Source organism: Lynx canadensis, chromosome A1, assembly GCF_007474595.2.
Source record: "Lynx canadensis isolate LIC74 chromosome A1, mLynCan4.pri.v2, whole genome shotgun sequence".
Lineage (NCBI taxonomy): Eukaryota > Metazoa > Chordata > Mammalia > Carnivora > Felidae > Lynx > Lynx canadensis.
Genome location: NC_044303.2, coordinates 116,359,634 through 116,373,497, shown reverse-complemented (window position 1 = coordinate 116,373,497; position 13,864 = coordinate 116,359,634). Strand labels below are relative to the sequence as shown.

General features: G+C 45.2%; 1 protein-coding gene across 1 annotated transcript in view; it reads left to right on the top strand.

Moving 5' to 3' along the window:
• The window catches only part of PFDN1 (prefoldin subunit 1), a 71,388-nt gene extending 58,806 nt beyond the window's left edge, over positions 1-12,582 (top strand). Inside the window, exon 4 of the mRNA XM_030319603.1 lies at positions 11,725-12,582. Coding sequence (XP_030175463.1) covers positions 11,725-11,808 — 84 coding nt within the window. The 3' untranslated portion in view covers positions 11,809-12,582. The remainder of the gene's footprint in view (positions 1-11,724) is intronic.
• Positions 12,583-13,864: the final 1,282 nt, after the last annotated feature.

Sequence of the window (13,864 nt, the reverse complement as noted above, 5' to 3'; positions counted from 1 at the left end):
GGTTTCCGGTTGCCATATCTCTATTTTTTTAGTTGTATAAATATGCTCTTCGATTGGAAAGTAGTAATGTGATCACGTAGAAGTTTCCTTACCCTTGTTTGTTCATTGGCTCTCCAAGAGTACCTTATTAAATCATTAAATGTTTACTGCTTCCGCTAATAACATTAAAGTTAGTTTTCACAAATTAATACATCAGTGTATTTTACCGTGCTCAGTTTGTGTGTGTTACTGTGAGTTTTACTCTGAGTTTTTGTGTGGAGTAAATACTGATTTGCTGTGACAGTAGTTCATTAGGAACTTGCCTTACCATGCCTGTTTTTTGTTTTCTTTGTTGTTTTTCATTTTTGTTTTTGTTTTTTGGTAATTTTTATTTTAGAGAGGGAGAATGCGTGTGAGTGAGGGACAAGGGCAGAGAGAGGTAGGGAGAGGGAGTGAGAGAGAGATCTTAAGCAGGGTCCACACTCAGTGTGGAGCTTTATCTGGCATTCAGTCCCACAACCCTGGGATCTTGACCTGAGCCAAAATTGAGTTGGATGCTCAACTGACTGAGCCACTCAAGCATCCTGCCATGCCTGTTTTTAAATACAGTGTCCTGTTTTTTCTCTTTGTGGAATAGCATTTTGAGAAGACTAGGAATTTTTAGTTTTAATTGAAATAAAGTTCACATAACATAAAATGCACAGTGTTGGGCAACCATGCCCACTGTCTGATTCCAGAATATTTTCATCACCTCCAAAAGAAACCTCTTATCCATTAAGTAGTCGTCCTTTTCCCGTCTCCCTCAGCACTTGGGGAGTTTAATCTGTTGTCTGTCTGTATAGATTTGCCTATTCTGGATGTTCATATAAATGGATCACACAGCATGTGGCTTTCAGTATTTGCCTTTTCCCACTTAGCTCGATCTTTTCCTTTTTCTCTTTTCTTTTTTTAAAATGTTTGTTTATTTGAGACAGAGAGAGACAGAGTGTGAACGGGGGAGGGTCAGAGAGAGGGGGAAACACAGAATCTGAAGCAGGCTCCGAACTGTCAGCACAGAGCCCAACGCAGGGCTCGAACTCACGGACCGTGAGATCATGACTTGAGCTGAAGTCAGAAGCTCAACCGACTGAGTCACCCAGGTGCCCCTTTTTTTTCTTTCTTGTTTATTTATTTATTTAGAGAGAGAAAGCATGAGCCAGGGAGGGACAGAGAGAGAGAGAGAGAGAGAGAGAGAGAAAATCCCAAGCAGGCTTGGCACTGTCAGTGCAGGGCCTTAGGCGGTGCTTGAACCCACAACGGTGAGATCATGAGGAGATCATGACCTGAGCCAAAATCAAGACTCGAACGGTTAACTGACTGAGCCACCCAGGTGCTGCCACTCCATGTTTTCAAGGTTCACATCTTCATTCCTTTTGACGGCTGCACAGTATTCCCTTGTATGGGTGTCACATTTTTTCAACTGATGGACTCTTGGGTTGTTTCCACTTTTGGGCTATTGTGAATATTTTTGTTTGAATACCTGTTTTCATTTCTCTTGAGTACATGCCTAGGAGTGGAATTGCTAGGTCATGTGGCAGTTTTATCTTTTAACTTCTTAAGAAACTGCCAAACTGTTTCCTACAGCCGCTGCATCATTTTACATTCCCACCAGCAGTATATGCAAGTTCTAATATCTCTACATCTTTGCCAGCATCTGTTTTCTGGTTTTGATTAGAGTTATCCTAGTAGGTGTAAAGTGGTATCTCATTGGGGTGCCTGGGTGGCTCAGTTGGTTAAGCATCTGACTTCTGCTTAGGTCATGATCTCACAGTTTGTGAGTTCGAACCCCACATCAGGCCCTGTGCTGACAGTTCAGAGCCTGGAGTCTGCTTCAGATTCTGTGTCTCCCTCTCTCTCTGCGCCCCCCCCCCCCAAAACATTAAAATTGGTATCTCATCATGGTTTTTACTTGCATTTTCCTAAGGACTGATGAGGTTGAATATCTCTTCATGTGCTTATTGGTCATTCATATATCTTTTTTTTTAATTTTTTTTAATGTTTTATTTATTTTTGAGACAGAGAGAGACAGAGCATGAGCAGGGGAGGGGCAGAGAGAGAGAGCGAGACACAGAATCCGAAGCAGGCTCCAGGTTCTAAGCTGTCAGCACAGAGCCCGATGCGGGGCTCGAACTCACGAACTGCGAGATCATGACCCGAGCTGAGGTCGGACGTTTAACTGACTGAGCCACCCAGGTGCTCCTCATATATCTTTTTTTTAAATTTTTTTTTTTTTACGTTTATTTATTATTGAGAGACAGAGTGAGACAGAGCATGAGCATGGGAGGGGCAGAGAGAGGAGGAGACAGAGAATTTGAAGGAGGCCTCAAGCTCTGAGCTGTCAGCACAGAGCCTGACACGGGGCTCGAACCCACCAACTGTGAGATCATGACCTGAGCCGAAGTCGGACGCCCAACTGACTGAGCCACTCAGGCGCGCCCCCCCCCCATATCTTTTTTGAAGAAATGTCTGTTCAAGTCCTTTGCCCATTTTTTAATTGGGTCCATCTTTTTGTTGAATTGTAAGGAAACTGAAATTCTTTATTTGCTTGGAGCAGAGAGTAGTGCTGAGGTGACTTCAGGTGTTTGCTCACATATCTCACTGCTAGTCTTGCCCTCACAGTTGAGTCAGGTGCACCTCCACGTCCAAGAATGCAAGGAGTTGCCCTTACTTCCTCTCTGAGAGGGCGCACCCTTTTCCACCTACCCCTTTATCATGCCTACAGGCCAAACTCCACTGTAAACACTGTGAGTTGGATTCTCTTGGTTTTGTAAAACAAGGACAAAATAAGATAAACTGAAATAGTAAAACATATTTTATTTGCTCATTTGGAAGACTTGTAGAGTATTAGGCCCACAGAGTCACAGAGTTACAAGAAGATTGTAACAGATTCCTCTGCTCTATAAAAAATAACCCCAATAGTAATTGGAGATATCTGGGGAGCATATGGGAGGTAAGAAAGTGGGGAGCTACTAAAAACAATTGGTTCAAGAAATTTTGCTAAGAAGGGAAGGAAAGAAAGGGGACAATACCTACAGGGAATGTGAGGACAAGAAAGGGTTTTTAAAGTGATTTGTCTTAAATCATCTGCCACTGGGTGGCTTAGTTGGTTAAGCTTCTGACTTTGACTCAGGCCATGATCTTGTAGGTTTGTGGGTTTGAGCCCCACGTCCGGCTTTACACTAAAGCGCAGAGCCTGCTTCTGATTCTCTATCTCCCTCTTTCTGCTCCTCCCCTGCTCGTCTGCTCTTTCTCAAAAATAAACATTAAAAAAAAAATTAAAGTGATTTGCCTCAACAATAAAGATCTTTCAGAGAAAGGGAAATGGAAAATTAGAAAGGAGGAAAAAGGCTGACTGCAGCAGTGAAAGTTTTGAGGTGAGTAGAGATGGAACCAACACCCGAGTGGAAGGGTTGCGTTTTGACAGAAGCAGGGACACTATCCATTTTAACAACAGGGTAAGAAGAGAGTATATGTATCAGTGTGGGTCAGGTGGAAGATGTGGTAGTGGGAAGAAGAGAGAATTCTCCTCAGATTGCTTGTATTTTCTCAGTGACTTGGAAAGGAGGGGGCAGGGAGGAGGTAGTATAGGAGATTTGAGGAAACAAGAATAAAGTGTGGAGTAGCTATTTTGGAGAGCACACAAGTGAACTTAGTTTAACAGAATACTGGGTCAGTGTTGTGCCCATTTGAGATTCATGGTCCTGAATTTAAAGTGAAACCAGCACATTTAAGTGTTCTTCTCTAGCAGCATTTAGGTATAAGCGTGGAGTAGGCAGATGGGTTTAACTTGGGCTGGCATTTTGCCAGGCAAGTGCAACAGAGGGAGAGCAGAGTGGAGGAGAAAAAGTATTTATAAGGGGTTAAATATAAATGGTGCACTGTGGAAGCTTAGCTGAGTAAGAGGGAAAAGGCCATGGAAGCATAATATGTAATGAAAACCTTGTCATCGGGATGAGGTTGAAGACATGCCAGAGTTGAGAGTTATCAGAGTGACTTGGAAAAATATGAAGTAGCAGTGGTAAAAATGAAATTTTGAGGTGGCGCAGTTAGTGGTGTTGACATGGTCTCGAGCGTATGACTGTGGGGTGGGTGGCTGAGGTGGGGTGAAGTAAAGACTGTGAGGGCAGAGGAGAGCACGGTATTGAATGGATCATCTACATTTTTGTTGGAGTCACTTTGAGTGGTGCAGCAGTGGTGGATGGGAAGACCATGAGCCATCAGCGAATGAGGGACAGTTCCCAGTATCTTGTAGACTCCGGCAACAAGGAGTTACGGGAGGATGGTAAGGCATGCTGCCACAAATTTCAAGGACCAGAGTTTGGGAGGAAAAAAGAGGGTTTGGCATTGGGTTGAATGAGTGAATGAATGAATCAGAAGGATGGATAGTTGGACATTTGGGCTTTTATCAGCTTTTCTTGAAAGTTAAAAATCTCTGAAATCTCTACCTGCTGGATTCAGTTAAGACTATTTTTTAAGAACAGAGTTGACAGACTATAGCCTGGCTAGCCAGACCCACGTTGCTGCTTGTGTTTGTGTGTTTAGAACACAGCTATCGTTCATTTTCGGTGCACTCCTTAGTATACACATCGTCTGTGGCAGCTTTTATGCTGTGACGGCAGAGTTGTTGTGACAGAAACATCCTCACAGAGCCTGAGATACTGTATCTTTGGCCCTCTGCTGACTCACTTTGGAACAGTGGTTCTCAAACTTCAAAGTGCCTCAGAATCACCTGGAGAGCAGTGAAAACACAGATTGCTGGGCTCCATCCCTAGAATTTCTGATTCAGTGGGTCTCGGGTGGGGCCTGAGATTGTGCATTTCTAACAGGTTCTCAGGAGTTGCTGATGCTGGAAAAATTCCAGGGACCACATTTTAAGAGCCATTGCTTTAGATGTTTAAGGCCATGGGCAGGTTCTTTCTCCTCTTAATCTTTTCTGAGCCACTTGACATGATTTACTGGCATGTCTCATCCCTTTTAAGTCTGATGCCCCAAAATGTAATGATTCTTTGAATGTGGCCTCATCAGCACCATGTGCACTGGAATAGTTGCCCCCTGGCTCTGTTTACCTAGGAGTTTCTACTTTCTTTCCTGGGTTGTCTGATGGGCTTGGCTTTCTCTGGGACTTAATTGAAGCTGATGTGTTAGGGAGGGCAACACTGGTAGAGATCACCTAAACTCCAGGGAGACCTAGGGGCCAACCACTGTTGTTTGAAGGAAAGAATAAACCTTACTCCCACCCCCGTTGTATTTCTGCCATAAGGTGTTGAGTAACGTAGAGGTTTGACTTGGGCAGATTGAGCATGTGATTACAGGTAGGATTTGGGAGTCTGACCCTGTTCAGTAGCAGTGTCAGAGTCTCTTTGCAGGTTAAGAGAACACCTGGGAGAAAAACAAGGTCAGTGCTCAGCTGAAACAAGTCTTTTAGCAGAGGAACCTTTGAAAGAGGTTTTGAAAGCTGTTTCTAAAAGACACAGAGACAGTGACTGTTTCTTAGATTTCTCTTATATTCTGCTCCATGCCTACAATTACTTTCTCATCTTTGAGCTGGTCTCCCAGCCTTATGTTCTAGTTCAGAAGGTCCCTTATAGCCTAGTTGTGTCCTTGATGGTAAAGTAGATGCACCTCATGAGTTCATAAATAGACTCGTGTCTGTGGACCAGTTAGTTGTCTCTTAGCTTTCGGTTGCCGGTCAGACTTGGCCTGTCTGGCCTGCTTCTGGTGAGTGCTCTTTACCCATTCACTTGCACTTTCAGAGCTCTGCCCTGCTTCTGCTTGCTGTAGCCCTGCCCATCTGTCTCTGTCTCAATTCCCTTCCTGACTTCTCTGATTGTGCCTCCACGTTGCTTTCTTATTTTCTCTTCCTCCTTTTGTTTCTCTGCCTTCATCACAGTGTACTCTCCCATCTGCTAAGACATGCCTTCTCAGTCTTTGGTGAATTTTTGGCCTCTTGCTAAACTTCCCCTGTGTGGGCAGCTGGTACCCTCTGGCTGTTTTAGAGTTCTGCACACTGATAGAACATGAGAATCAGTGAGGCTCTGAGTTTTTAATTTGGAAGTCATGGGAACAACAGTGAGAAGGTAGCCTTTGCTTCATGCTTTTAGATTAACAGTAGAGCTTGAAGTTAGCAATGGTCTGCACAAGCTGGAAGCTATGGATTCAACATAAGGGAGAAGTGTTTGGCCAGGGTAGGTCAAATTCAGGATCTGAAACATGGGATTCAGAGCAGAAGGTCTCTGAACACAGATTCCCTAGAACATCAGGGGTGTGAGGGGGGGATCAAGATGGCCCTTTCTACTGATCCTGTACTGGATTGGAGTCTGGGGACAAGCTAGAAGGTCTGCTTTTATCCACCATAACCCCCTATTCTTCCCCCAGCTCTGTTTTACCTGTGTTGTTTTGTCTTAAGAGGTCATTTGAAGAAAACGTTTTGTGACTAAAGAATAATGATGGGGGAGTGCAGATACTGATACTGTCCAAATCATTTTACAAATGGGGAAATGGAGGATGAGAGGGGAAAACTACTTTCTATGCCCTAAGAAATGACAAATAGGAAAAATATTAGAGAAGGGGGGGGGGGGACAAAAGTTCTGAGGAAAAAAGTATAGAGATAAAGCATCAGAAGTTGAATTACTTCAGGAGTCTTTCTGAGAGATTCTGTGAGGTCAGAAAAGTTCTAGAGACTTGAGCCTCTTTCTTTCATGGGAGGATGTGACTAGAACACTAGCCCCTCAGCCTGACTCCCAGAAAGGAGAGCCTCAGGCCGATGAGTAGTACCTCAAGCAGTGTCATTTCCCTGGCCATGCTGAGCCCCACAGGAAATCTCAGAATTTCACTCCAGAACAAGGCCCACAAGAATGTCGCTGCATCCAGGGCTCTGTGGTTTGATTCCACTAGAGAGTTTCCTAGGGTAAAGGTTCTGAGGGAGATTGCTCAGCAACACACAAAAATGCTGCAGCAGATGCGTTCCTGGGACTCCTGCTGGAAGGTGTGGGTTTAAAAGGCCTCTGGAAGTTTACACAGCAGTCATAATTCCCCTGGAGCTCCTGGCAGCCCAGGCCAGTCTCAGAGCATTTTCTCAAGGATTTCCAACTCCAGGACATGGGAAATTGGGATAGCTTGTTTCACAGTTTCACAGGTTGGTTTGATCAAGGGGCCTGAACCTTAGGACCTGTTCTGTTTATGGAAGCCAAGCCTTTGATTTTCCCATGGACATCAGGGAGGGTTGAGTTTTAGACCTGTGTATACCTAGGGGCAGAGGTTAGAAGGCAGTGCCCCAAACTGAAAACCATCTTGAAGGAGATGGTCAGTTTTTACCTTTGCTTGCTCTGTTAGTGATCCTCATTCCAAGTTGTGAGGGAGAACTACAAAGCAGCAGTGTGTATATAAGTAAATCAGTAAGTACTCATTTCCGATAATAAATGTACTTTTTTCAACAAGTATTGAGTTCCTGTCTTGTAGCAGCCATTTTTCTAGACACTGGGATTATAGCAGTGAACAGAACAGAGTCTTGCCCATGATCATGGACATTCCTTTCTTGTAAGGGAAGACCCACAAATACTGCTTCTTCCAGTGGTAACAGGCTGTGCATGCAAATCAGGGTGAGAATAGGGAGCGTGGAGCTGCTGTGTAGTCACAGCAAGAAGCATTTGAGAAAGGGCTGAAGGAAGTAAGTGAGCAAGTGCTGTGGATATTTGGGGAAGAGTGTTCCTAACGGAGCCAAAGGGCAAACGCCAAGCAGGAGCATGGTGGTGGGTTGGAGGGGCAGTGCGTAGTCAGAGGTGGAGGCCAGTGTTGCTGGAGCTGAGTGGGTGAGAGGGAGTTGAGGTCAGAGTCTGCTGAGAACAAGTCTAAACATGGCTTTTCAAAAGGGCTTTGCCTTCTACTTTGAAATAGGAAGCCATTGGAGCATTAAAAGAGGACTCAGCACTGTGTGAAGAAACTGAAGAGGATCAGAAGGCAGAAGGGGGGCATAGTTAACTCTTGATTTAGGTTTAGGTCACGATCTTGTGGTTTATGAGATCGGACCCCACACTGGGCTCCGAGCTGAGCGTGGAGTCTGCTTAAGATCCGCACCACCCCCCCCCATCCCTTCCCTGCTCACGCGTGTATGGTTGTGCGCACTCTCTCTCAAAATCAACTTGGGAGACCACTTAGGAGGTTATTTATTAAGGTCAGATTATGGATACATTTTGAGATAGTGCTCATAGGATTTGTTGGTTGATGTCAGATGTGAAAGAAGGAAGATTCAAAGGTGACACCAAAGGTTTTGAGCATTTGCAAGAATGGAGTTGTCATCTATAGAAGTGGGGGAGACTGGGGTCCACAAAATTTCTGGTTTGGTGAGTTTTAGGAAGAAGGTGTAGAAATTTAAGAAAGAAAAATTTTTGACTTAATCAGTTTCCTTAAGGTTTTGCGTCCTTTCTGTCTCATTTTTATTTGGATCATTTCTACCACAATTTTTTTGGGAGAAGTACAGGTCCCGACATACTTTTAGAAATTCTTACCCAGGCCTCTATGATTCAGTGTGGTCAGAAGGTGTGAGTACATAAGAACTTTGGGTAGACTTGTTCTCTGGGGCATCCCTCATTTCATGGTTTCCTGGGGCTTCTTCACAAATTACTACAAACTGGGTGGTTTATTTTTTAAAGTTTATTTATTTAGAGAGTGAGTGTGCACATGAGTGGGGAGGAACAGATAGCAAATTCAAAGCAGGCTCTGCACTGTCAGCACAGAGCCCAGTGCAGGGCCTGAACCCACAAACCGTGAGATCATGATCTGAGCCTAAACTAAGAGTCACAGGCTTAACTGACTGAGCCACCCAGGCGCCCCATAAACTGGGTGGTTTAAAACAATAGAAAATTATTCTCTCACAAGTTCTGGAAGCTAGAAGTCCAAAATCAAGGTGGTGTGGGGTCACCCTCCTTCTGAAGCCTCTGGAGAAGAATCTTTCCTTCCTCTTCATAGCTTCTGTTGCCGACCCTTCTTGGGTTATAGATACATCCTTTCCTTTCTGCCTCCATCAAGGAATGGCATTCGGTCTGTGTCCCTTTTGTCTTCATGTGGCCTTATAAGGACACTAATTATTGGATTTAGGGCCCACCCTAATTCAGTATGACCTCATTTTAATGTGGTTATCCCTGCAAAGACCCTATTTCCAAATAAGGCCACATCCATGGGTCCTGGGGGTTAGGGCTTTAATGTATCTTTTTGTGAGACAATTCAACACACATCACATACTCTGATTCAGGTTTGATTGTGAAGGTCTTCTTGGCTTAGGTATCTTTAAGGATGAGACAGAAACTACTGAAAAAGTTAGAAAACAGTTCCCTCTGTGTTAGGGGTGACCCATCTGGTAGGATGAAATAAAAATTGTATTTATTTTTTAAATTCTTAAAATAAGTTTTATTTTGAGAGAGCAAGTGAGCGAACATGAGCATGAGCAGGGGAGGGGCAGAGAGAGAGAGAGAGAGAGTGAGAGAGAGAGAGAGAGAGAGAGAGAGAGAGAGAGTCAGTCCCTAGCAGGCTCTTGCTGTCAGTGCACAACCCGATCCTGATCCTAGGATCAGGATCCCGTAGGATCCTCATGGGCCTTGATCCTACGAGCCATGAGATCATGACCTGAGCCGAAACCAAGAGTCAGACACTTAACATACAGAGCCACCCAGGTGCCCCCGAAATAAAAAATTTAATGTGCAAAAAGTTTATTTACGTAATTAAAGATTTCAACATAGACAAGTTTATTTTGCGTTATTTTTTTGAAACTTGAAGACTTTAGGTTATAAAGTGGTAAAAATCCTGAAAAAAAAATCATAGAACTGTAAGTGGAAGATAGAAGGAAGAGACATAGAATGATGAATTTTAAAGATAAGAATTTTAACCTGAATTTGTCCAGAGGGCTGTACAGTAGGTAGAAAAGTTCTGGCTGATGTTCCAAGTTTAGTTTTGCCAGCTGGGCAGCGAGTTGATGGAGATAGAATGCAGCAGACCTGATGGGTCCCTGGGCATCAGCTGATGCTGTGGGAGCACAACCCCACTTGCCCCACTGGCCTTTTCCTTAGATTTCCACAGGGCTGGGAAGGTGCCCAGATGGTACATGGCCCTCACTATTTAGCTCCTGCTCCCCTTCTGTGCAACACCCAGTACGTGTACATTCTTCAGTGGTGTGTCAGGAGTTATTAGTATTTCCCTCTTTAAGTCACCACATGTAAAGTCTAGGGATTGTTTATCAAAGGAACTTTGAGTTCCCATTCTGATATCACACTGATAATAAATTCCTTAGCACCAGCATACATCTGTGGCCACTGTGAGTTTTATGGAGCTCCTGTTGTTTGGTAAGGAATGAATGGTGTGCAAGTTGGACAAATGAGAGAGGAGTAGAGAGATATGGCTCTTTCTAGCCTTCAGGAGATTTCAAGTTAGGAGAAGCCAGACGGGAATTAGAGGCTCAGATAAGAACTGATAAAGATGCCACAGCATTGGAACCTATAGGAAAAAGTCCCCTGTTGCATTTAATAAATATCTGGACAGAGAGTGGGAGAAGTTAGAAGGATATGTAGAGGGGCATCAGAGATTTTAATGGTGAAGGCCTCAAGCCCCAGAGGCCTTCATTTTGATTTTCCTGCCGCGGTGGTTTGGTTGGGCATCAGTTCCCAAAGAAGGCCTGTCAGGCCAGGCTGCTCACTTGTTCTCTGGCTCAGTCTTTCCCAGGTCATATGGGCACTTGAACGGTCAAAGTGAATCCACAGCTGCTAGGGTGTAGGGGTGAATGAGAGAAGGGCACTGGATGCATCTAAGCTGTCTGGGTCAGGGCTTTGCATTACTGACTCCAGTGTGGCTTAGTCACATGCACCCTTAGGGGATTATTTTGAGTATTTCTGAAAAAGGGAGCCTCATTTCATGTCAAGTGAGAATGCAACCACAAGTATGTCCCCAGGGGAGGGACCAGTGGTGAAGCCACCATATTTTTGGGGTGACCACAGGGCAAATAATGTACAGACATCATTTCCTTTGACTAATCTTTTGTAATCCTGGCCCAGATGTGGCTCCTGAAAGTAGTTTAAGTTCTTTGTCTAAGTTGAGATTTTTAATTTAGGACCCAGATGGGGTAGGGAGATGAACGTCCAAAAGGTCTGTTTTACTCAGTGTGTCACTGTCCTGGATTCCTGGCAGGCAGCGGTTTCATTAGAAAAGCAGATTTCATCCTGACTCATCTGCCTCAATGAGACGTGTGATACAACTTAGCACTCGTGCAGCCTGCCCTCTGACTGGACAGAATGGAGGGTGCCCAGTCCATTCTGCAGCAGTGGCAGCTACAGGCGCCTGGCCTGAGCTATGGAAAACCTTGAGAGACAGTCTGTTATGCGGCCGGAGCTTTGTCCTGGAATTTCCTGGCCTTTGTCTGTCTGGTATAACTTCATGTACTGAGACGCCTGTTTTGAGTTCACTTCCTTCTGGGGGAAGAGTGCAGCTGCCTTCCACTGAGCATTTCTGCTTCCTGCACCAAATAACTTGCCCCTCCCTCCCTCATGTCTGTGGGCGGGATGAGGGGAGCACTCTGGGCAGGTGTGTTTGTACCAGGCCCCCAGGAGACAACATGCTAGTGGAAGTCACTGTTCACAGAGGAGAAGCCATTACCATTGGGCAGAAACGCTGCATCTGCCAGCCTGGCCCATACCCCCTAACCCTGGTTTCTTTGTCATACTGCAGCAGAAAAAATCCTACCTGGAGCGGAGTGTGAAGGAAGCTGAGGACAACATCCGGGAGATGCTGATGGCACGAAGGGCACAGTAGGAAACCTCTAGTGAAAGCTTCCTGCCCCCTTCTACTCCTGGCAAGGGCAGAGGGGCCCATGTGGGGAAACATCCTCTCTTCTGCCCTGATGGACTTTGTATTTGAGTGATCTGGTAACCCTGTGTTTTCTACTTCACCCTGATCCCCTTTTCGATCCTGGCTCTGCCTGCCACCCCTGCCCGACATTCTTCTCCCCTGGCGTGAGTCACGAACACCCAGGAAAGATGGGGGCCAGGACAGATAGGGGAGCTCTGCCCAAACCTACTAGTTACGCTGGTTAGACCAATAAAAGGCATCTGTTCCCCCCACCCACTCTAAGTCTGCCTTTCTTGAGAACTGAGGGCCAGAGGCTTTCAACCTCGGCTCCTCCCTGACCTGTCCCCCTCCAGAGCATTGGCTCTGTTCCTTTCGCATTGAAGCCTTTCCTGGTTCTTTTTTTTCCTTTCTGTTCCTTTGAGTAAATCCTACTTCTCAGCTTCCATGCAGATCAGGAAGAAGGGAGACCAGGGTATAACTGAATTTAAGTGAACCTTGGTGGCATTCTGCCTAAAGATTCCTTCCCTGTTTCCTCCCACATGTTCCATACGAAAATGCAGTCAGGCTGTCTTCCGGTGGACAGTACAATCCTAAGGCCTCCTAGAGGCTTAGGGGCAGTGGTGTGCTGGAGCTGGCTTGTACTGGCTCTGGAGAGCCAATTATTAAAAATCAAGTTATGTAAATATGTAATCCTATTTAAAACAAGGGTAATAAATATTCAGACTTGTCCCTTCCTAATTACTAAATCTGGCCATTATCTGTTTCTGAGGTTAACAGTCTATCGCAGCTGGATGATGGAAATTGGTGTATTCCTGCGCTTTTCTTCCCAACTCCACATCAAGTTGGTAGCTTGAAATCAGCTATTGTGGGATCATTTACTCCACAGTAATCAGGTGATGGACAAAATATGGTTTTAAAGACAACTGGTAGTTAAATATTTATGAGCACCTCACTGCCACTGCTTCAGAGTGCAGGTGGGCAGGCCGAGATCTGTCAGCTGTAGCCTCTCAGGGCCAGCTGACGGATATTGACTTGCTGTTATGGCGGCTCAGCGCCACCCTGTGGCCAAAGCTGAGATGGGTGTGGGTGTGTGTGTAGAGGGAGGCGTGTGACAGCAGAAAAGAAGGCCTATGGAGCAGCCCATAGTTACCGAGAGGTCCTTTTCCTAGGCTCTGGGTACAAGCACATAACAGTTTGGTGAGCTTATCTCTTGAGCAGGACCAGGGAGAAAATGCTAGCCTGGTGAGAACCTGTCTTCCTAATAGCACCTACCCACAGTGGAATAAAAAGGCAAATAGACCCCTCCTGGGGTACAAACCCAGGGCTTGTATCCTGTCTGGAATAATTCAGATGGTCGAGGTTTAGACCAATTTATTGAAACATACAGGGTGTCAGCAGAGAAATCATTGTGATTACATCATGTCACTACCTTGAATGTATAATTTTAAAATTATAAATATATATTTTATAACTAAGCCTTTGGCCAAAAAAATAAAAGTCATTTAGCACATTTGTGAAAGGCCAATAAGAAATGCATTTTGAACATTAAAAAGATAAAGTCACTGAATTAAACAGCAGTGCAACCCCTGCTAATAATCTAGAATCCCACTGTGTTGAAGGTAGAAATGTCTGTGCAGAGCTAGTCATTTTCATTTATTTCAGCAATCAGAAGAGATGGGGCAGGCACACCTGTTGAAGGCGGTGGCAGAGCTGGCAGGACCGGAGGGCTGGTCAGGTCAAGTGAGCATGTCCCAGAGACAGCAGCAACAGAGTGCAGTCCAGCAGGCTGTGAGGCAGGTGGATGGGCCCAGGTCATCTCGTCTTTGGTCTTCCACCACATACACTGGAGGGGAAGTAGAGAGAGGGTGAGACTGAACTGGCACAAGCCCTACAGAGCCAGTGCTGACCAGACCAGATGACTGGAGGAAGGGTGGCTTAGTTCCTCAGCTACTTTGTCTCCTCTTCATAAAGACTTTTATCCCCGTAGGGACAGGTACTAGGGAACCAACAAAGTGGCCTC